The sequence below is a fragment of the Staurois parvus genome, unplaced genomic scaffold (genome assembly GCF_062004578.1).
Source record: "Staurois parvus isolate SC_StPar_1 unplaced genomic scaffold, SC_StPar_1.0 ptg002171l, whole genome shotgun sequence".
NCBI lineage: Eukaryota > Metazoa > Chordata > Amphibia > Anura > Ranidae > Staurois > Staurois parvus.
This window is the reverse complement of record NW_028319967.1, coordinates 39,714-61,266: the sequence shown is the minus strand read 5'-3', so window position 1 is coordinate 61,266 and position 21,553 is coordinate 39,714. Positions and strand designations below refer to the sequence as shown.

At 47.7% G+C, this 21,553-nt stretch overlaps 1 protein-coding gene across 1 annotated transcript in view; it reads right to left on the bottom strand.

The window, feature by feature from the left end:
* Positions 1–19,886, bottom strand: part of LOC149432297 (uncharacterized) — a 58,949-nt gene extending 39,063 nt beyond the window's left edge. Inside the window, exons 1-9 of the mRNA XM_089665277.1 lie at positions 19,800–19,886; positions 18,342–18,380; positions 17,693–17,981; positions 12,316–12,470; positions 12,176–12,217; positions 11,784–12,069; positions 6,770–6,924; positions 3,756–3,779; positions 1,007–1,042 (exon numbers count right to left, since the gene is read on the bottom strand). Of these exons, the coding sequence (XP_089521403.1) occupies positions 1,007–1,042; positions 3,756–3,779; positions 6,770–6,924; positions 11,784–12,069; positions 12,176–12,217; positions 12,316–12,470; positions 17,693–17,981; positions 18,342–18,380; positions 19,800–19,857 (1,084 nt within the window). The 5' untranslated portion in view covers positions 19,858–19,886. The remainder of the gene's footprint in view (positions 1–1,006; positions 1,043–3,755; positions 3,780–6,769; positions 6,925–11,783; positions 12,070–12,175; positions 12,218–12,315; positions 12,471–17,692; positions 17,982–18,341; positions 18,381–19,799) is intronic.
* Between the last annotated feature and the right edge of the window lie 1,667 nt (positions 19,887–21,553).

The following is a 21,553-nucleotide window of genomic DNA, read 5'->3' as shown; positions in this document are numbered from 1 at the left end:
CTGAAACAGTTTTGTGAAGAGGAGTGGTCCAAAATGACTCCAGATCATTGTGCAGGTCTGATCTGCAACTACAGGAAACGTTTGGTTGAGGTTATTGCTGCCAAAGGAGGGTCAACCAGTTATTAAGTCCAAAGGTTCACATACTTTTTCCTCCCTGCACTGTGAATGTTTACATGTTATGTGCAATTAAACCATGGCAACATCTAATGTTTGTGTAGTATTATGTTCAGCAGACTGTGTTCTTCTATTGCTGTGACTTAGATGACGTTCAGAGCACATTTTATGCCCAATTCATGCAAAACTCCACGGAATCCCAAGGGGTTCACATACTTTTTCTTGCAACTGTATATATATCAACAACCAACCAAATGACTTTGATCGTGAAGCTGTGGCATTATTAAAAATGTATCATGATGGTTTGTTGTGGTGTCTTAGAACAGTTTTCTCTGATTTTTGATGAGAGGGTCAGCCCCCCATGTACTGTACATTACATATATTATAATCTATTGACATATATTTTGAAATATACTGAACACGTTCAAAATTGTAGTATTTCAAATATATGTCAATAGATTTGGGAAGAATATCTTTAGAATATATTTCAAATATATTTTTCTTCCATGTGGGGGACCTTAGACTGTACGCTCCTCGGGGGCGGGGACTGCTGTGAATGTACAATATATATATATAAAGCGCTGCGTACATTTATGGCGCTATACAAGTACCCGAAATAGATAAATACAATAAATGCACTGGAGGCAGGTCGCAGGTTAAGTTCTCCTCCTGCCTTATGTTACCCCGCAGATAAAAAAAACAAAAATAAATAAAGTGAGACTCCAGACAAAGTTTTTCTTTTCATTGGACCTCCTCATTGCTGTTGCTGTCCATCCCGTAGAAATAACAGTCACCTCCCCCACTCCAAACTAAACTACGGATTGTCTGGAGATCCCCTTTAAGGCCCCACAGATTATGTGCAGGAATAGAATGTTACAGAAAGAAGCCTTACATGTCCATTTGGTGGCGTTGGAGATACTCACGAGAGCTGTAGAGGATACATAGCGAGGGTAAGAAGACACAAAGTATCACATCTTGCAGCCAGAACAATAAATGATGAACTTGCACCCGTCAGACACAACTTGATGACCAATGACAGATAAAGGGAATAACATGGATTATCTGGTGACAATGGCTTCTGAAAGCAGGTGGGATATATTATGTATATATATGTGTTGAAAGCAGAAATAATGGCCGAGTGTAAGGATTGGAGGGACTTTGACAAGGACCAAATTGTAATGTCTGGATGACTGGGTCAGAGCAACTCCAAAACTGCAGCTCTTGTGGGATGTTCTCGGTCTGCGGTGGTCAGGACCAAAAAGTAATCCAAGTAAGGAAAACCGCCTAACTGGAACCAGGGTCATGGATGGAGGTGGGGAGGGAAGGCTCATTGATGGGGGGGGGGGGAGAGAGAAGGCTCATTGGAGGTGGAGAGGGAAGGCTCATTGATGGAGGTGGGGGAGGGAAGGCTCATTGATGGAGATGGAGAGGGAAGGTTCATTGATGGAGGTGGGGGAGGGAAGGCTCATTGATGGAGGTGGAGAGGGAAGGCTCATGGATGGAGGTGGGGAGGGAAGGCTCATTGATGGGGGGGGGAGAGAAGGCTCATTGGAGGTGGAGAGGGAAGGCTCATTGATGGAGGTGGGGGAGGGAAGGCTCATTGATGGAGATGGAGAGGGAAGGTTCATTGATGGAGGTGGGGGAGGGAAGGCTCATTGATGGAGGTGGAGAGGGAAGGCTCTTGGATGGAGGTGGGGGTGAGGCTCATTGATGCACATGGGCAGGGAAGGCTCATTGATGGAGGTGGGGGAGAGGGAAGGCTCACTGATGAAGATGGGGGAAGGAAGGCTCTTGGATGGAGGTGGGGGGAGGGAAGGCTCTTGGATGGCTGTGGGGGAAGTCTCATTGATGGAGGTGGGGGAGGGAAGGCTCATTCATGGAGGTAGGGGAGGGAAGGCTCTTGACTGGAGGTGGGGGGAGGGAAGGCTTTTGGATGGAGGTGGGAGCAAGGAAGGCTCTTGGATGGAGGTGGGGGGAAAGGCTCATTGAGGCACATGGGAAGTGAAGGCTCATTGATGGAGATGGGGGAAGGAAGTCTCTTGGCTGGAGGTGGGGGGAGGGAAGGCTTTTGGATGGAGGTGGGGGGAAGTCTCATTGATGGAGGTGGGGGAGGGAAGGCTGGGGGAAGGGAAGGCTCATTCATGGAAGTGGGGGAAGCAAGACTCTTGGCTGGAGGTGGGGGGAGGGAAGGCTTTTGGATGGAGATGGGGGGAAGTCTCATTGATGCACGCGGGAAGTGAAGGCTCATTGATGGAAGTGGGGAGGGAAGGCTCATTGATGGATTTGGGGAGGGAAGGCTTATTGATGGATGTGGGGGGAGGGAAGGCTCTTGGATGGAGGTGGGGGGACAGGTTCATTGATGCACGTGGGGAAGTGAAGGCTCATTGATGGAGGTGGGGGAGTGAAGGCTCATTGATGGAGATGGGGGAAGGAAGGCTCTTGGCTGGAAGTGGGAGAGGAAAGGCTCATTGATGGAGGAGGGCATGGAAGGGTCATTGATGGAGGTGGGGAGGGAAGGCTAATTGATGGAGGTGGGGAGGGAAATCTCATTGATGGAGGTGGGGAGGAAAGGCTCATTGATGGAGGTGGGGAGGAAAGGCTCATTGATGGAGGTGGGGAGGGAAGGCTCATTGATGGAGGTGGGGAGGAAAGGCTCATTGATGGAGGTGGGGAGGAAAGGCTCATTGATGGAGGAGGGGAGGGAAGGCTGGTCTGTGTAGTCCGATCCAATATAAGAGCTACTGGAGCTCAAATTGCTGAAAAAGTGAATGCTTCTTCTGATAGAAAGGTGTCAGGACACACAAAGCATCGCAGTTTGTTTTGTATGAGGCTGTTTAGCCGCAGACCAGTCAGGGGGTCCATGCTGAGCCATGTCCACAGCCAAAAGTGCCTACAATGGGCACGTGAGCATCAGAACTGGAGCACAGAGAAATGGAAGAAGGTGGCCTGGTCTGATAAATCACGTTTCCTTTTACATCATATGGTTGGCCACATGTGTGTGTCACGTACACAGGGAAGAGATGGTACCAGGATGCAGTATGGGAAGAAGACAAGCCGGTGGAGGCAGGGTGATGCTTTGGGCGATGTTCTGCTGGGAAACCTTGGATCCTGCCATTCATGTGGATGTTATGTGACACTTACCACCTACCTAAACATTGTTGGTGACCAACTACACCCCTTCATGGAAATGGTATTCCCCGATGGCAGTGACCTCTTTCAGCAGGATAATTCACCCTCCCACACTGAAAAAAATGGTTCAAGAAAGGTTGGAGGAACACAGCAATGAGTTTGACGTGTTGACTTGGTCTCCAGGTTCTCCACATCTCAATCCAATCATCGATCATCTGTGGGATATGCTGCAAAAACAAATCCGATCCATGGAGGCCCCACCTAACAACTTACAAGATCTGTTACCGACGGCTTGGTGCCAGATACCACAGTGTACCTTCACAGGTCTGGTGGAGTCCATGGTGGGATGGGTCAGGGATGATTTGGCAGCAAAATGGGGATCTACTAAACACTAGGTGGGTGGTCATATAGTTATGGCTGATGGGTGTAAATATTCACACAATTGTTTTTCCTATTATTGGTAAAGATAAGAATTTAAAGGTTTGAAGGAATACATAGATAAATGAACTTACCTTCGTTGATCTTTGGAGTGTCATCTAGGAATATAGAAACACATAAATGCAATAAATTATTTCTAATAAAATATAACAAAGAGTTTAATACTTCATGTTCTCCCTGCCCGCATCGGACTGATGACATCATCTCAGCCTTGGCAAAGTCACTGACTGGACCTCAAGGATGGGTTTTTACTATAGTAGGTGGAGCGTTTCTGAATCATAATACCCGTTACCAGGGGCGGACTGACAACTCATGGGGCCCCCGGGCAATAGGAAATCATGGGACCCCTATGTCTTCACCCAGCGTGTTCTGGGAGGACGTCATATGACTTCCACCCAGAACCAGCCGGCCGCAGTGCAGCCGTCATTCGGCTATCTGCGGTCAGCAAGAGGTTAATAACGTTTTTATTTTTTTATCATCCTTTGTTGCACCTTTTACTGCTGTCCTCCTTCATCCCCTGAAAGCCACAACGTGCACTCGCTCAACCATTGGCTGTTCATTGCCGTTCTTCACCGGCTTCCTGATAGGTTGGACCATGCCTGTATAATGCGCATTCCTATGGATGTGCCTAGTCTTCGTCAGGGGTGCCTAGGACAGGGTGGCAGTTCAGGAGCACGGTCGAGTGACAGTTGTCAACCTATAAGTAGAATCACTGGAACGAGGACCTTCATGGAAGGGTAGTTAGGGATTCTTTGAATTAGTGCAAAAAGCCTAAAAGTACAATTATCCATTAGGACCAGGGGCGGACTGACAACTCCTGGGCCCCCCTGGGCAATAGGGGATCATGGGGCCCCTGTGTCCTCGACCACACTCAAACCACACCCACAAAAGCCCATGAAAGGTACCAGGGGCATCTCAAGGGGGCCCCTACTGACCCCAGGCCCGAATGGCGAAATAGTCAGTCCACCCCTGCCCGTTACTGTACAGCATGATGAGGGATGAGCTTCCAGTTGAAAGCTCACTGGTTTTTGTGTTATCACATGACAGCTTGCTCTCAAATTGTTCTGTTAAGGATTGCAAATGTATCCGAAGCAAAACCCTCCGACTTAAAAATGGATTACCGAGCCCAATGTTTGCGCTGTGAAAACGAGCTACAAATGTAAGCGCAATTTCCTCTATAGTAGATCAGCTTTAACAGCTTCCACATAAAAAGCGAATATGACTTCAGATGTGTTTGAACATTTGTTACTCGGTGTAAAAAATTGTTATCGAACCAGGTAGGTTTGCTGTGAGTCCCTGTCTGAGAACCGCCCCTTGCCAACGCATTTCGCTCTTAGAGGCTTAGGTGTAGAGACATGACTAAGCCTGTGAAGGTGAAACGCATGAAGAGGGGTTATCAGGGAACAAGAAGATCGCCGCAGCGCATGAATCTGCGCAGGCGCAGGATCCCGACAAGGCAGGCGGCCACTGGGATCCAGGCGCGCCTGTCACCAATGACGGCACCGGGCAGGCACTAGGACCCAGGCGCGCCTGTCGGCGCTGGGCGGGCTATTTAAAGAACACCTCGGTGCTGATTCAGTGCTGACTGGTCTTTAGCTCCCCCCCCCCCCGTGTCCTGCTTGTTTCCTGTGCGATTCCTTTGGTGCTGACCCGACTTGTTCCTGACCCGACTGAGTTCTCTTCTGCCCCCCCGGTTCCTGACTTCGGCTCTGATTCTGACTTTGGCTTTTCCTCCTGATCCTGTACCACGCTGCCCGACTGTTATGACCCTGGCTATCCTATGACTCCGCTCCAGTCCTGTGTCCTGGCTACATACCTGGCTCTGCTGTGCATCTGGCAATCCACTGTACCTGCCTGGTCTATTTCTACAGTGTCCGAATCAGTGGATATCCTGCTTACCAAGGTCATCTGCAAAAACCCTGGTGCTCTTGTCCCCCTGGTCCTTAGACGCCCTCTGTTCCAACCTCAGCGGGCTCAGGATTAGTGACACAAGTGAGGCCGACCTCGTCAATTCCGTCTCCCATCAGGTACGTGACAGGGGTGGATCTCAGGTGGGGACTCACAGCGAACCTACCTGGTTTAATACCATTTTCTGACATCATTGGCGCCCAAGCCTTTTAATTTCTTGTATGGAGGACACAAAAAACAGGGATAGGCTGCTCTGGTTTCAGGACGCTGGTGCTCTGCAGTGTCGCGCCGGGCGTCGCATGCGCAGAACACCAGTCCTCACTAGCGCACGAGCGACGAGACCTGGGCGTGCACGGCAGCGGCGGTATTCGTGCATGCGCACTTGCGAGCACGGACACGCGCCCAGCACCAATGACAGCGCGGGGCGGGCTATTTAAACATGGAACAGGTATGTCAAGTTGCCGTTTGGTCTTACCTGTTCTGTTCCTGATTTGCGTTCCTGTGTTATCCGTTGCCGACCTCTGCTTGTTCCTGACCCTGCCTATTCTCCTGATTAACCCCTGGCTTGCCTGACCATCCTTCTGCCTGATCCTTGGTACCGCGCTGCCTGCTACCTGCTGAACCTGGCTTGTGACCCCGACCATTCTCTGCTTGCTCCTCCTGTACCACGCTGCCCGCACTATACCGACCCGGCCTGTCTGACTACGCTTACTTCACCCGACGATCCATCCATCCCGCACAGATCACCTTTAGTAAGTCTGCCTGCCTCTTCCCATCAGACTCCGTTCCTGCACTCCCCTGCCAGTACACTCTACCACAGCCGGACGCACTCGGGGGTCGCGACCTGGTTCCAGTCTGCACCAAGTCCATCCCCACCATCAGGGGCCCTGGTGAATAGCAGGCTGGGACTTAGACCCCGCGCCCTGAGGAAATCCGTGCTGTGGGCTGCTAGAGACACTGCCAGGCGGCACCTAACATATGGCCAGCACCCTAGTGCACCCCCAGCAGATGAGAATTTTGGAGTCTAGAGTAGTGTGGTTCGAGTAGTGTGGTTCGAGTAGTGTGGTTCGAGTAGTGTGGTTCGAGTAGTGTGGTTCGAGTAGTGTGGTTCGAGTAGTGTGGTTCTTTTGCAGACTCTACCGTTTGAAGGTTTGTTGTTGTATCTACAGTATATAATCACCTGAGACGACGCTCGGTAGTCCAAACACTTGGACCTCACAGAGAGTTAATGAGGTCATTTTTCCAGGGATGAAGATGGTCACATATTGTCCAACCATGCCGTCACATTCAAAGGCCAGGGTCTCACCGCTTGCCATTGTTGGAATTGTTCCACATCTGGAAATTGATAAGCAAAGAGAAAGAGGAGTCAGCTTCAAAATACATTGTGGCTACGTTACACGAAGTTCTACCATTCTTATGTCTCAGACTCATCAAAGACGGGAATATGTTCATCCTTGGAGCGGCTGTATACAGCTGGGGCAAAACCCTCAAAATGGAACAGGAGGGACTGACCGGCAGGGCCGGCGCTGGACTACTTTGTGCCCCTAGCAGTGAGTGTATATTTCCCAGCTATCCTGAGAATGCCTTGGGACTGTCTAGGAAGAGCTGGAGTATATGGCCATTCCTTGACTGACCCTCAAAAAAACTTCACTCAAAGCTGAAGTGGAAAAAAAAGTCACCCTTTGTATCCATCCCCTACCCACCTTTCCCCTTGACAAGGTCCCCTAATTCATCTTGAAAGCAAGTGGAATGGTAGGGTTTGGGTGGGGCATGCTTGTACATCTATGGCTACGTTGAACCAATTTGGTCCTTGCACGTCACTTCGCAACGAGATGTACCCTGGGTTTTTTTTCCTCAGAAAGTAGGTGCAGATAATTCCCCCCTTCCAAGTTGCCCCTTGCATCCATTCCCTACCCACCTCTGAGCACCTTCCCTTGGTTTTATCCCCTATACACCTTCCAGTATGGCCCCTTTTAGAGAATACAGAACCAATGATTATTTTGTGGTGCCAGTGCTTCGTTCTGAACTCCTGGGACTTGTTTGCAGCTGACAGTGGGATAAAGTCTGCTGTTGGCAGGGCGTATTTACCACAAGGCAAACAAGGCAGTTGCCTAGGGTGGCATTTTCCAGGGGTGAAGCACCGCCCTGTAAGCCGTGTACCGGGGTGGGCTCCCCAGGATACAGTGAAGTCACGAACGAGGAAAGCAACCCCAACACCAGCTTTTGTCACAACAGAATTTTACCTAAGGCTGAGACCCTTGTGCTGCACAGCATGGCACCTTCTGATGGATGAAGGTAGAAAGTGGAGTAATTTACCTACTGGGGGGCACAACTAAGCTGCCACACCTTACCTGTTATTACCCTACAGAGCAGGAATCAGTGTATGGGGGTACGGTATGGGCTAGCCTGCGGTGCAGCACAACAGCTTACAATCTTACAAAAATCTACAGTATTCCCCCCCCCCCATAACTGGTCCTGTAGCACGTGCCTGAGTATTCCTTCTGAGCAAAACGCCAGTCTGGCTTGAGTTTGTAGGATTTTATCAGCTCTCCAATGTGAAATGTCACTTTAAGTTGTGGAGTCCTTCCAATGATCAGTAACAACACTTGCGGCCTGACACAAACAGAGACCCTAACTAACTATAGGCCTGGACTCAGTCTCTGGAGGCGCCAACACTGAAATGAGGTGCGCGCACGATCTTACCGACCCGGGTCTGCTTTGTATCCGCTGGTGACTCTGAACAGAACAAATGTCTCTCCACTGAGCATGCAAGATTATCAGCAATGTGTGTTGCTTTGCTCCTGTGTCCTCATCAGCTTCCTTTCAGCAAATCTTCCCCTCTTTGAACAGGATTAGCGTCTTGAACACCATCAGCTTCACACAATGGGATTTCTGATTACGGAGGGCAGTCTCCACAGCTGGATGGCAACGGATTTTCCGATCACTCAGCCTTCTTCTCTCTCCAGTATGGCTTCTCTTTCTCTTCCTGTTCACTCTCCTTGAGAAAACCCCACCCCTTATTGAATATAGAAATATCTATGCAGTCTGAGGCTGTGTTAGAAACAGTTACATCTTGTGGCCAAACTGCATAACGTCAGTCAGGACACTCTCTAATTTACTTCACACAGTATTCTAACAATGACAGCTGTTTCCCATCTTACAGCCCACCGGAAGAAGGGATGCTTGAGGCATGGGGACCAGATGGGAGCTGAGAGAGACTTGCAACTGCTTGATGGTGTATGCAGAGCCCGCCTCTTGTTCCCTGTTGGCTGCCGTCATTCAGCTGGTCCAGGCTGGAGAAACATCCTGACTTTAAAGTCGGGATCCGACCAGATCCCTGGACCAGCACTCCGCTGAGAGCCTGAGCCACGTCCTCCTGCCCCCTCCACAGTCCAGCGCTCCAGTGAGTGTGTGTGTGGGGGGGGGGGGGGCAGATCAGAGAATGGTGACTGGCACCAGCTCTCTACTCACAGAGCATGGAGCGATCAGTGGTCTTTGACCTGGCGGCGGGGGGGGGGGTTTGGGACAAATGCAGCATCCATCTAGATAATGATGATTAAAAAAAAAAAACAAAAAAACCTCAACTTCTCTTTTAATGATAACACCAAAAGTACTAAAATAGATCCCCTGCAGCCAGCAACAATAGACCCCCTAACAGCAACAAAAGATTCCCTCAGCAACACCAGATCCTCTGAGCAACAATAGATCCTCCCTTCAACAAATCCCCCCCCCAGCAACAATAGGTCCACCCCAGCAATAAGAAAGCTCCCAGCAACAATAGATCTCCCAACATCCATCATCAATAGTCCCTCCAGCAGCCAGCAACAATAGACCCCTCCCTCAACAGTAGACCCCTTCCAACAATAATCGACCCCCCTCAGCAACATAACCCCCCTAGAAAAAGATCTCCCACCAGCAACAATAAACCTCCCCAGCAATATTAAACCCCCTGCAACAATAGATCCCCTCAGCAGCCAGCATCAGTAGACCCTCCAGCACACCCCCTATCATTACATACATTCAGGGCTGCAGGTGGTTCCCCTGCAAAAGCAACGGGTATACCTGGGCTAGGGTATACCTAGGAATGCGCATTATACAGGCATGGTCCAACCTACCCCGGGGGTGTGCACCTGGCAATCTCTGTGATCGCTGTGTCCTACGGACAGAGCTGATCACGTGATATGGTAAAAGGCCAATCACAGCAGCCTTTTACTACATGATCAGTTATGTCCAATGACAGGCTGATCACCGGGACAGCGTGAGGAAAGTACTGCCGAGAACCAGCAGTTGTCAGTGGAGGGATCAGCACCGATCATCAGTGCCCTAATGATCGTTGCCCAGCAGTGACACCCACCAGTTCCACCCACAAGTGCTCAGCAGTGCCGCCCACCTGTGTCCAGCAGTGCCCATCAGTGCAGCCTAGCAGTACCATCCATCAGTGCTGCCCAGCAGTGCAACCCATCAGTGCCCAGCAGTGCTGCCAATCAGTGCCGAGCAGTGCCACCAGTCAGTGCCCAGCAGTCAGTGCCACCCATCATTGCTTAGCCGTGCCGCCAGTCCGTGCCCATCATCAGTGCCAGCTCAACAGTGCTGCCCATCAGTGCCGCCCATCAGTGCCGCCCATCAGTGCCGCCCATCAGTGCCCATCAGTACTGCCTATTAGTGCAGCCTCATCAACACAGATCAGTGAAGGAGAAAAATTACTTGTTTGCAAAATTTTATAACAGAAGCAAAAAAACTTTTTTTTTCAAACGTTTTGCTTTTTTTTCGTTTATAGCGCAAAAAATAAAACCCCCAGTGGCCAGTAAATACCACCAAAAGAAGGCTCTGTTTGTGTGAAAAAAAATGATAAAACTTTAATATGGGTGCAGGGTTGCATGACCGTGCAATTGTCATTCAAAGTGTGGCAGCGCTGAAAGCTGAAAATTGGCCTGGGCAGGAAGGGGGTAGAAGTGTCCTGTAGGCAGGAAGGGGGTAGAAGTGTCCTGTAGGCAGGAAGGGGGTAGAAGTGTCCGGTAGGCAGGAAGGGGGTAGAATTGTCCGGTAGGCAGGAAGGGGGTAGAAGTGTCCTGTAGGCAGGAAGGGGGTAGAAGTGTCCGGTAGGCAGGAAGGGGGTAGAAGTGTCCGGTAGGCAGGAAGGGGGCAGAAGTGCCCGGTAGGCAGGAAGGGGGCAGAAGTGTCCTGTAGGCAGGAAGGGGGCAGAAGTGTCCTGTAGGCAGGAAGGGGGCAGAAGTGTCCTGTAGGCAGGAAGGGGGTAGAAGTGTCCGGTAGGCAGGAAGGGGGTAGAAGTGTCCGGTAGGCAGGAAGGGGGTAGAAGTGCCCTGTAGGCAGGAAGGGAGTAGAAGTGCCCTGTAGGCAGGAAGGGGGTAGAAGTGCCCTGTAGGCAGGAAGGGGGTAGAAGTGTACTGTAGGCAGGAAGGGGGTAGAAGTGCCCGGTGGGCAGGAAGGGGGTAGAAGTGCCCGGTGGGCAGGAAGGGGGTAGAAGTGCCCGGTGGGCAGGAAGGGGGTAGAAGTGTCCTGTGGGCAGGAAGGGGGTAGAAGTGCCCGGTAGGCAGGAAGGGGGTAGAAGTGCCCGGTAGGCAGGAAGGGGGTAGAAGTGCCCGGTAGGCAGGAAGGGGGTAGAATTGCCCGGTAGGCAGGAAGGGGGTAGAATTGCCCGGTAGGCAGGAAGGGGGTAGAAGTGCCCGGTAGGCAGGAAGGGGGTAGAAATGTCCGGTAGGCAGGAAGGGGGTAGAAGTGCCCGGTAGGCAGGAAGGGGGTAGAAGTGCCCGGTAGGCAGGAAGGGGGTAGAAGTGCCCTGTAGGCAGGAAGGGGGTAGAAGTGCCCGGTACGCAGGACGGGGGTAGAAGTGCCCTGTAGGCAGGAAGGGGGTAGAAGTGCCTGGTAGGCAGGAAGGGGGTAGAAGTGCCCGGTAGGTGAGTGGCTAAAAAAACAAAGCTTGGAATGTGTCTACGATGCACCATGCACATGGAACTGAAGGTCATCGGGTTAAGGGCATCTACATCTACTTTGATAAATGATGTTGTAATTTGTAAGTGAGAATGTTTTTGTTTCCAACATTTCAACAGAGACAAACATACTTTGGACATTTATAGAACGCCTACTCGTTCAAACACAGGAAGACCTTTGAACTTTTTCAAGGACAGTTTACATACTAGAAGGTGAATAAACTAAAAGAAAAAAAAATGACTTACATGGGATTGTTGGTTCCTCCATCTTCAGCCAAGTTTCCAATTCTTATCTGGGCCCCGTTGATCTTGTCTGCACAGCAGTCTCCTCGATTGGTCACTGCGACTGTGAAGACCTTAAATTGTCCCTTGAGATCGACCGTCCACCAGGGGTTGTCCTGCTCAGAGGTGCCGCTACACTGGATGTAAAGGTAGTTGCTGTCTAGAGACCCGTCAATGGCGTTTTTGGCTTCTCCATACATGTTATAGAGGCTGGATTGCTGAGGGACACCATGGACAGCCACGTTTGGAGCTGCAAAAAGTTCAAACTCAATAGAAAATCTAATTCTTCCAACAAATACTAATGAAGAGTATGAGATAGCCGCAGATCGATACACACACCAAACAATTCACCTTACCTCCATTTGGAGTCTTTAACACATTTGGGGCCGTCACTTCATCTAGAGTAATGGTGGAAAGAGAATTTGTTGTTTTCCTTTTTTCGTTATCCTTTGTTCATTGTCATTCATTTTCTTTTTTGTGAAATCCTGCACCTTACCTCCACTGCTTGCTGGGAATCCAAAGACCTGGACTTCACACAAGACAAGATGTTCAACCCGTCCTGGGATGGTGATGGTCACAAACTGGCCTATCATTCCTTGGCAAGAGAAGGAGAGCGTCTCTCCTGATTCAATGGATGAGATGACGCCACAACTGAAACAACAAGAGGACGTTTTCTTAAAGCGGACATGTTTCCATTCTCATACTACGTCTGAAGGCCAGTAGACTGTGTCAGCGGTGGGAAAGGTGCTTATCTCTAGATCTTACTGAAGAGTCTTGTTCCATACCCATAGGGATTCGGTCAACATGAATACGCAAGAAACTGGATACAAATTATTTTCTGCCTGGTATAAAGCCCCTGAACTCCTCCACAAAACTTCCAGCTCTCTTTCACCTCTCTGTTGGCGGTGTGGTTCCCCCCCAGGCTCCCGTTGCATATTTGGTGGGAATGTCCCAAATGACGACGATATTGGTCTACGGTACATGCTCTCATTGCTAGGATCACTACATATAACCTAGATTACACACCTGCCCAATGCCTCCTGCATCATTCATCTTTGCTCCCGTTCTGTTTACCATAGATCCTTAGCTATGCACCTTGTAAATGCTGCCAGACGATGCATTCCATTGAAATGGAACTCCACACATCCCCCGACTGTAGCGGAATGGTTCCAACGTATCAGTCATATAGCCGAAATGGAGGAACGTATACACATAGTGTGACGGGAGTCACTTTGGGTGAGGGACCCATGGAACACAGCTCACTTTGGAGAGGTGGGGAGACCCCTGTCTCAGCTCCCCATATCCCTCTTATGTGTAAGTCACCCTGTGCCTGTTAGGGGTACAGGGTGATCTGTCCTAATATTGTGTAGACATGTCTAGGAGATAGGTGAGGGTTCTGGATTGTCTGGTGTTGTGTGGTTGCATCCCATTGTTCTGTTGTGTGTCTTGCTTGGGAGCAAACTATTATTGGATGTATGTGTTTGTGTATTGGCTTAGTGTGTGTGTGTGTGGGGGGTGTCTCCAGCAGCCCTCCCTCCTGATGGGACTGTCTGCTGGTGTGAAGTTTGAATACCTGTGTGTCTCTTGTTACTAAATGTAGATTGCCCCGCCCTGTGTCATTATGCAGGGAGGGGGGATTGTACCCTGAGTGTATATGTCTTGTATCTGTGTTCAAATAAAGTAGTCTACCTTCTGGATTACTTCAAAACTGGTGTCGTCTAGTCTTGTATGGTCTGCTGTGGTCTGTGGTCGGTGTTCAGACGGGAAAGCGGTAGTCTAACTAAAGTACCCAAATGCAGTCTGGGTCGGTTCCGTTACACATAGCACATGACACCCCGACTAAATTCACCCATATACGGGCCTGTTGGTTCCATTATCAAGACTCAGCAGATTATCTGAACGACAAGTCTACATGCACCTAGTTCACTTAGCGAATCTGGACCCCAGATCCTATACCTCTTTCTTTCCCGAGGGGAAGTGGAGGTGCTTCCTGACCTATTCCCAACCCCATTTTCAAAAAGCCTTTTTTTTTTCCCCCTTCATTTTTACAGTTCCCCTATTTGGGGTCCACTCTTACAAAAGAGTTTTACTGGTCTATTTATGTATGCTTTGCTTGTGTTTGCCATATCATTACCTGTAGCAGGATTTGTTCATTATCCTCCATTGAGTGTTCTGTAATGCATTTTGATATGTTTGTTCCACTGAACATTGGTCTTATGTGTTCCCCCCCCCGTTTTACCATCATGATTTCTTGTGTGTTTCCTTCTATACTGCCATTAAGAGTTGATATGCGATCTCATTGTACATGTCTGTACTCTTGGCTTGTTTTACTGAATAAAATCCTTGAAATATAAAGCGTACCTGAACTCAAAAATTAAGCCTCAAATCAAAAATCACTACCCCAGCAGTAACCTTAGAATTGATTTGAATGCCTCCTGGAAAAATAGCACTGCTCTGCCCAGACACTCCTGTTCTGTAACCTCATAGCTGTATATGGGCAGTGTGAGATCATCTAAGGCACTCTCTGTCTGACTATTGATGCCACTACAGTGCTGTTCACTGTTGTCCTTGCTGGAGAGGAAGCTGTACCTGTGGACATGCAGTGCAAGGATCTCCTTGCTTCCAATCCTGGTAGTCTCAGGAGATTTGGTGATGTCACTACTGTGCTGCTCACTGTTCTCCTTGCTGGAGAGGAAACTGTACTTGAGGACCTGCAGTGCATGGACCTCCCTGCTTCCAAATCTATAATCTAAGGAGATTTGATGACGTCAATACTGTGCTGATTAATGTTCTCCTTGCTGGAGAGGAAGCTGTACTTGAGGACCTGCAGTGCATGGACCTCCCTGCTTCCAAATCTATAATCTAAGGAGATTTGATGACGTCAATACTGTGCTGATTAATGTTCTCCTTGCTGGAGAGGAAGCTGTACTTGAGGACCTGCAGTGCAAGGATCTCCCTGCTTCAAAATATGGTAGTCTCAGGAGATTCGGTGAAGTTACTACTGTGCTGCTCACTGTTCTCCTTCCTGGAGAGGAAGCTATACCTGTGGACCTGCTTCCAATCCTGGTAGTGTCAGGAGATTTGATGATGTCACTGCTGTGCTGCTCATGGTTGTCCTTACTAGAGAGGAAGCTGTACTTGAGGGCATACAGTGCAAAGATCTCCCTGCTTTTAAACCTGATGGTCTCAGGAGATTTGGTGATGGCACTACTGTGCTGCTCATTGTTCTCCTTGCTGAAGAGGACGCTGTACCTGAGGACCTGCAGTGCAAGGATCTCCTTGCTTCCAACCCTGGTAGTCTCAGGAGATTTGGTGATGGCACTACTGTGCTGCTCATTGTTGTTCTTGCTGGAGAGGAAGCTGTACCTGAGGACCTGCAGTACAAGGATCTCCCTGCGTTGGCTTTTTCCATTCTGTGGTCCTGTGCTTCATCCACTTATTTATTTATTACACATACTTATATAACGCTGCCAATTTACACAGTGCTTTGCGTACATATAGTACATTCACAGCAGTCCCTGCCTTCAAGGAGCCTACAATCCAACATTTCTAACTCACATTCACAAATACTACGGCCAAATTAGACAGGATTCAATTAACCTACCAGCATGCCTTTGGAGTGTGGGAGTACCCGGAGGAAACCCACACAGGCACAGGGACAACATGCAAACTCCAGGCATGTGGTGCCATGGCTGGGAGTCAAACCAACGACCATAGACAGAAATGTTAACCACAGCCACTGTGCTGCCCACGCTTCTCCTGCTCTTTCTGATTTTCCCACCCGTCTGCAAACCACCAGTGATTGAAGGAGTGGGGGAAGCTCTAATATGTGGAAGCAAAGCCCTGCTCCTCTAAGAACGTGGTTACCTCCGAACAGAGACACAACGCACAATGATAGAGCACAGTCAATGCAACGATGGCACTGGTACAGGGGCGGACTGACAAATCATGGGGCCCCTGGGCAATAGGGGATCATGGGGCCCCTGTGTCCTTGCCCACACTCAAAGCACACCCAAAACAGCCTATAAAAGGTACCAGGGGCATCTCATGGGGCCCCCTACTGACTCCGGGCCCTCGGGCAGTGCCCTAGTGCTCGAATGGTCAGTCCTCCCCTGCACCGGTATAATATACTTCTCCTGCACTCACACAACCCAGGGTGTCATTATTTGAGTCCAGTAGGTACTGTGATGGATGTTAAAGTCCTGATGGGGGATGCTAGTTGGCCCCTCGAAACGCGTTGGATTCTTGTGGTCGTATTTTTGTCATTTGTGGATGAATGAAATTCACTCTCGGACTCTCATCACGTGTCTCTGGTGCTCGACTACACGTAGATTACCCACAGCTGGTGACCCCCTGGATTGGGAAGACCCTTGCTTTGATCTGTGACACCCAGGCTATTTTAGGCCAAACTAAAGACTTTCCGTTATCTACAAAATATTTTGTATCTGGCACCTCCCCTCCATTGATCAGTGCGAAGCAAGGCATGGTATGTATATTGGGGGTTAATGATTGACTGCAGGGAGACCACGGGCAATACTGGTGGCCAGGCTTCGTCCTCTGCTTGTCTTTTTTGGGTGCCTCTTCCATAGTGCCGCTTCTCTTTACAAAGTGCGTCTATATTACTTCTATACTCCCGCACAACTGGTGAGAAGAGTAGTCAGAGTCAGCAAGTGAGCGCCAAACTGCCAAATGTGGCCCTTTGCTTGCCTTTATCCAGGCCTTAGGGCACCATTTCTGTCACTGACACCAACAATAAAGCACCATTCCTTCCACTGACCAATGATGAGACACTATTCCTTCCACTGATACCAGCAATAAAGTGCCATTCCTTCCACTGACCAATGATGAGATACTATTCCTTCCACTGATACCAGCAATAAAGTGCCATTCCTTCCACTGACACCAATGATAAGGGAATATTCCTTCCACTGATACCAGCAATAAAGTGCCATTCCTCCCACTGACACCAATGATGGGGCACTATTCCTTCCACTGATACCAACAATAAAGCGCCATTCCTTCCACTGACACCATTGATGAGACACTATTCCTTCCACTGATACCAGCAATAAAGTGCCATTCCTTCCACTAACACCAATGATAAGGGAATATTCCTTCTACTGACACCAACAATGGGACACTATTCCTCCACTTGACATAAGGCATTAATTCTTCCCACTGATACCAGGAATGGGTCACAATTCCTCCCACTGATACCATAGATGGGGCACTACACCTTCCATTGACACCAACAAGGGGACACTATTGTTCCCACTGAAACCAACGATGGGGTACTATTCCGTGCACTGACACCAACGATGGGGCACTATTCCTTCTACTGACACCAACGATGGGGCACTATTCCTTCTACTGACACCAACGATGGGGCACTATTCCTCCCACTGACACCAATGATGGGGCACTATTCCTCCCACTGACACCAATGATGGGGCACTATTCCTCCCGCTGACACCAATGAAGGGGCACAAAACCTCCCACTGACACCAACAATGGGGCAAAATATCTCCCACTGACACTAACAATGGGATACTATTCTTCCTGCTCAAACCAACAACTCCTTCCACTGACACCAACATAGGGGCACCATTCTTATCACTGAAACCAACAATGGGGAACTATTCTTTTTTTTTTTTTATTTAATTGTGGCCAACCCCACTGACAGCTGAAACAATAAAGAATGTTTTTACCCCGTACTCAGATGCTGCTTATTGAATTGTCTCCTCTGTTTGAAGTTCACCATCAAACTTTTGTTGGGTTTGGATGTTGGACCATGAACCGCACGGGGGGGGGGGTTTGATCCATCACTAATAAAGAGCTAACAAAGCCACAAACACAACACATAGAAGGCTCACCTGGGGTTCGCTGTCCCTCCTTTGGTTGCATTGTTCCCGATTCGGATCTCTGCCCCAAAAATCCGTTCCTTGCAACATTCCAGGACGCGGTTGGTGACGGCCACAGACATAATCTTGTGAGGTCTTTTAAGGTCCACCATCCACCAGGGCCCATCATCCTGCTTGGTATGGGAGCACTGAGCCCTCAGGTAGTTCCGGGCCAAAGAGCCGTCATTGGCGTTCCGTGGGCTTCCATAATAAGACATGGTGCTGGATTGGGTGGGAATGCCACGAAGAGCCACGTTTGGAGCTGAGATACAGAATAACAATGTGTGAGGGATTCATCCTATACACAGCACTGTGGGATCACCAATATCTCCATCACATCTACAAAGGCCCAATATGTACAATGTAGCAATGTCTAGTCATTCCTGGGTTCAATATTCCCGATGGGCTAATCGGGCTGAACTGCCGAACCATGTGACTGCAGATCACCAATCACAGAGGGGAGGGGGGTACAAAGGAGTCATCCCTACAACTAGAACAATGAGCAGTGAGAGCGCCAATGTCCCAAAATCAGCAAAATCATCGCAACCTGCCCATGTCTGCGACTCGCATTGTGCAGAGATAATCCGAATACAAAATATAGAAACAAATACAATTCTCTCACCTGGCTGAGCGTTCATCTCTGAAGGAGGGATCACCGCATCTGGAGAGATCACATGATACATTACAGAGGTTTTATCGATTCATCTGTCTATCCATCCATCCATCCATCCATCCATCCATCTATCTATTCATCCATCCATCCATTCATCCATCTATCCATCATCTATCTATCCATCATCTATCTATCTATTATCTATCTATCTATCTATTATCTATTATCTATCTATCTATCTATTATCTATCTATCTATCTATCTATTATCTATTATCTATCTATCTATCTATTATCTATTATCTATCTATCTATCATCTATTATCTATTATCTATCTATCTATCTATCTATCTATCTATCTATCTATTATCTATCTATTATCTATCTATCTATTATCTATCTATCTATCTATCTATTATCTATCTATCTATCTATTATCTATCTATCTATCTATCTATTATCTATCTATCTATCTATCTATCTATTATCTATCTATCTATCTATCTATCTATCTATCTATCTATCTATCTATCTATTATCTATCTATCTATCTATCTATCTATCTATCTATCTATCTATTATCTATTATCTATCTATCTATCTATCTATCTATTATCTATCTATCTATCTATCTATCTATCTATCTATCTATCTATCTATCTATCTATCTATTATCTATTATCTATCTATCTATCTATCTATCTATCTATCTATCTATTATCTATCTATCTATCTATCTATCTATCTATCTATTATCTATCTATCTATCTATCTATCTATCTATCTATCTATCTATTATCTATCTATCTATCTATCTATCTATCTATCTATCTATCTATTATCTATCTATCTATCTATCTATCTATTATCTATCTATCTATCTATCTATCTATCTATCTATCTATTATCTATCTATCTATCTATCTATCTATCTATCTATCTATCTATTATCTATCTATCTATCTATCTATCTATCTATCTATTATCTATCTATCTATCTATCTATCTATCTATCTATTATCTATCTATCTATCTATCTATCTATCTATCTATCTATCTATCTATTATCTATCTATCTATCTATCTATCTATCTATCTATCTATCTATCTATTATCTATCTATTATCTATCTATCTATCTATCTATCTATCTATCTATCTATCTATTATCTATCTATCTATCTATCTATCTATCTATCTATCTATCTATTATCTATCTATCTATCTATCTATCTATCTATTATCTATCTATCTATCTATCTATCTATCTATCTATCTATCTATTATCTATCTATCTATCTATTATCTATCTATCTATCTATCTATCTATCTATCTATCTATCTATCTATCTATTATCTATCTATTATCTATCTATCTATCTATCTATCTATCTATCTATCTATCTATCTATCTATCTATCTATCTATCTAATATCTATCTATCCATCTATGTCTGTCGGTGGCTGACCTATGTTTGCCCCATACAGAGCAGCCAGAAGAAGGAGTTTCCAGATGGAGGATTCCATGGTGCGGAGCTCTTCCTGCAGCTTCTGGTGAATCAGATTTTTCGCTCTCTTTGGTTTTATATGTTTCGTAAAACAAACATTCCGCTCTCAGAAAAGGGCAAAGTAGCAGTTCTGTTTGCTGACGTTCAGTTTGCTCACGTTGTGCCCAAATCCTTTTATGAAGTCTTTTGCTGCAAATACAGATCCATTATCTCTGGTGTCATTGAGGACACGGAGGAGACCGACCTGCAGAACAGACCCCCCCCGAACATTGCATCCAGATTTATAGTTTTCTTCTTCACACAGGTGAAAGTTTATTTAAAGCCCCAAAACTATTTCTAACTTTAGGATAAAGTAGGGAAGGGTTAAACCCGGGCCTTATACCCTGTCTGTGTCCATTATGGGAGATTCCTCCTCGTGTTCCCTTCTGGAGACACAACAGGGAGTGAGAGGAAATATCCATAGACTGAAGAGGGAATCCCCACTTAGACAGTTGTCACCAGAACAATTGCCCCCATTGGAAGATTTCACCTCTATTACTGTTTTATTTTTCTTGTACCCCCCCCAATGTAAGGGACATTCTTCCCACTGACTCCCCCCCAATGTAAGGGACATTCTTCCCACTGACTCCCCCCCAATGTAAGGGACATTCTTCCCACTGATTCCCCCCCAATGTAAGGGACATTCTTCCCACTGACTCCCCCGCAATGTAAGGGACATTCTTCCCACTGACCCCCAATGTAAGGGACATTCTTCCCACTGACCCCCAATGTAAGGGACATTCTTCCCACTGACCCCCAATGTAAGGGACATTCTTCCCACTGACCCCCAATGTAAGGGACATTCTTCCCACTGACCCCCAATGTAAGGGACATTCTTCCCACTGACCCCCAATGTAAGGGACATTCTTCCCACTGACCCCCCCCCCCAATGTAAGGGACATTCTTCCCACTGACCTCCAATGTAAGGGACATTCTTCCCACTGACCCCCAATGTAAGGGACATTCTTCCCACTGACCACCAATGTAAGGGACATTCTTCCCACTGACCACCAATGTAAGGGACATTCTTCCCACTGACCCCCAATGTAAGGGACATTCTTCCCACTGATCCCCCAATGTAAGGGACATTCTTCCCACTGATCACCAATGTAAGGGACATTCTTCCCCCCTGCCCCCCCCAATGTAAGGGACATTCTTCCCACTGACCCCCAATGTAAGGGACATTCTTCCCACTGACCCCCCAATGTAAGGGACATTCTTCCCACTGATCACCAATGTAAGGGACATTCTTCCCACTGACCCCCCCAATGTAAGGGACATTCTTCCCACTGACCCCCAATGTAAGGGACATTCTTCCCACTGACCACCAATGTAAGGGACATTCTTCCCACTGATCACCAATGTAAGGGACATTCTTCCCACTGACTCCCCCCCAATGTAAGGGACAGTCTTCCCACTGACCACCAATGTAAGGGACATTCTTCCCACTGACCCCCAATGTAACGGACATTCTTCCCACTGACCCCCAATGTAACGGACATTCTTCCCTCTGACCACCAATGTAAGGGTCATTCTTCCCACTGATCACCAATGTAAGGGTCATTCTTCCCACTGATCACCAATGTAAGGGTCATTCTTCCCACTGATCCCCAATGTAAGGGACATTCTTCCCACTGACCCCCAATGTAAGGGACATTCTTCCCACTGACCACCAA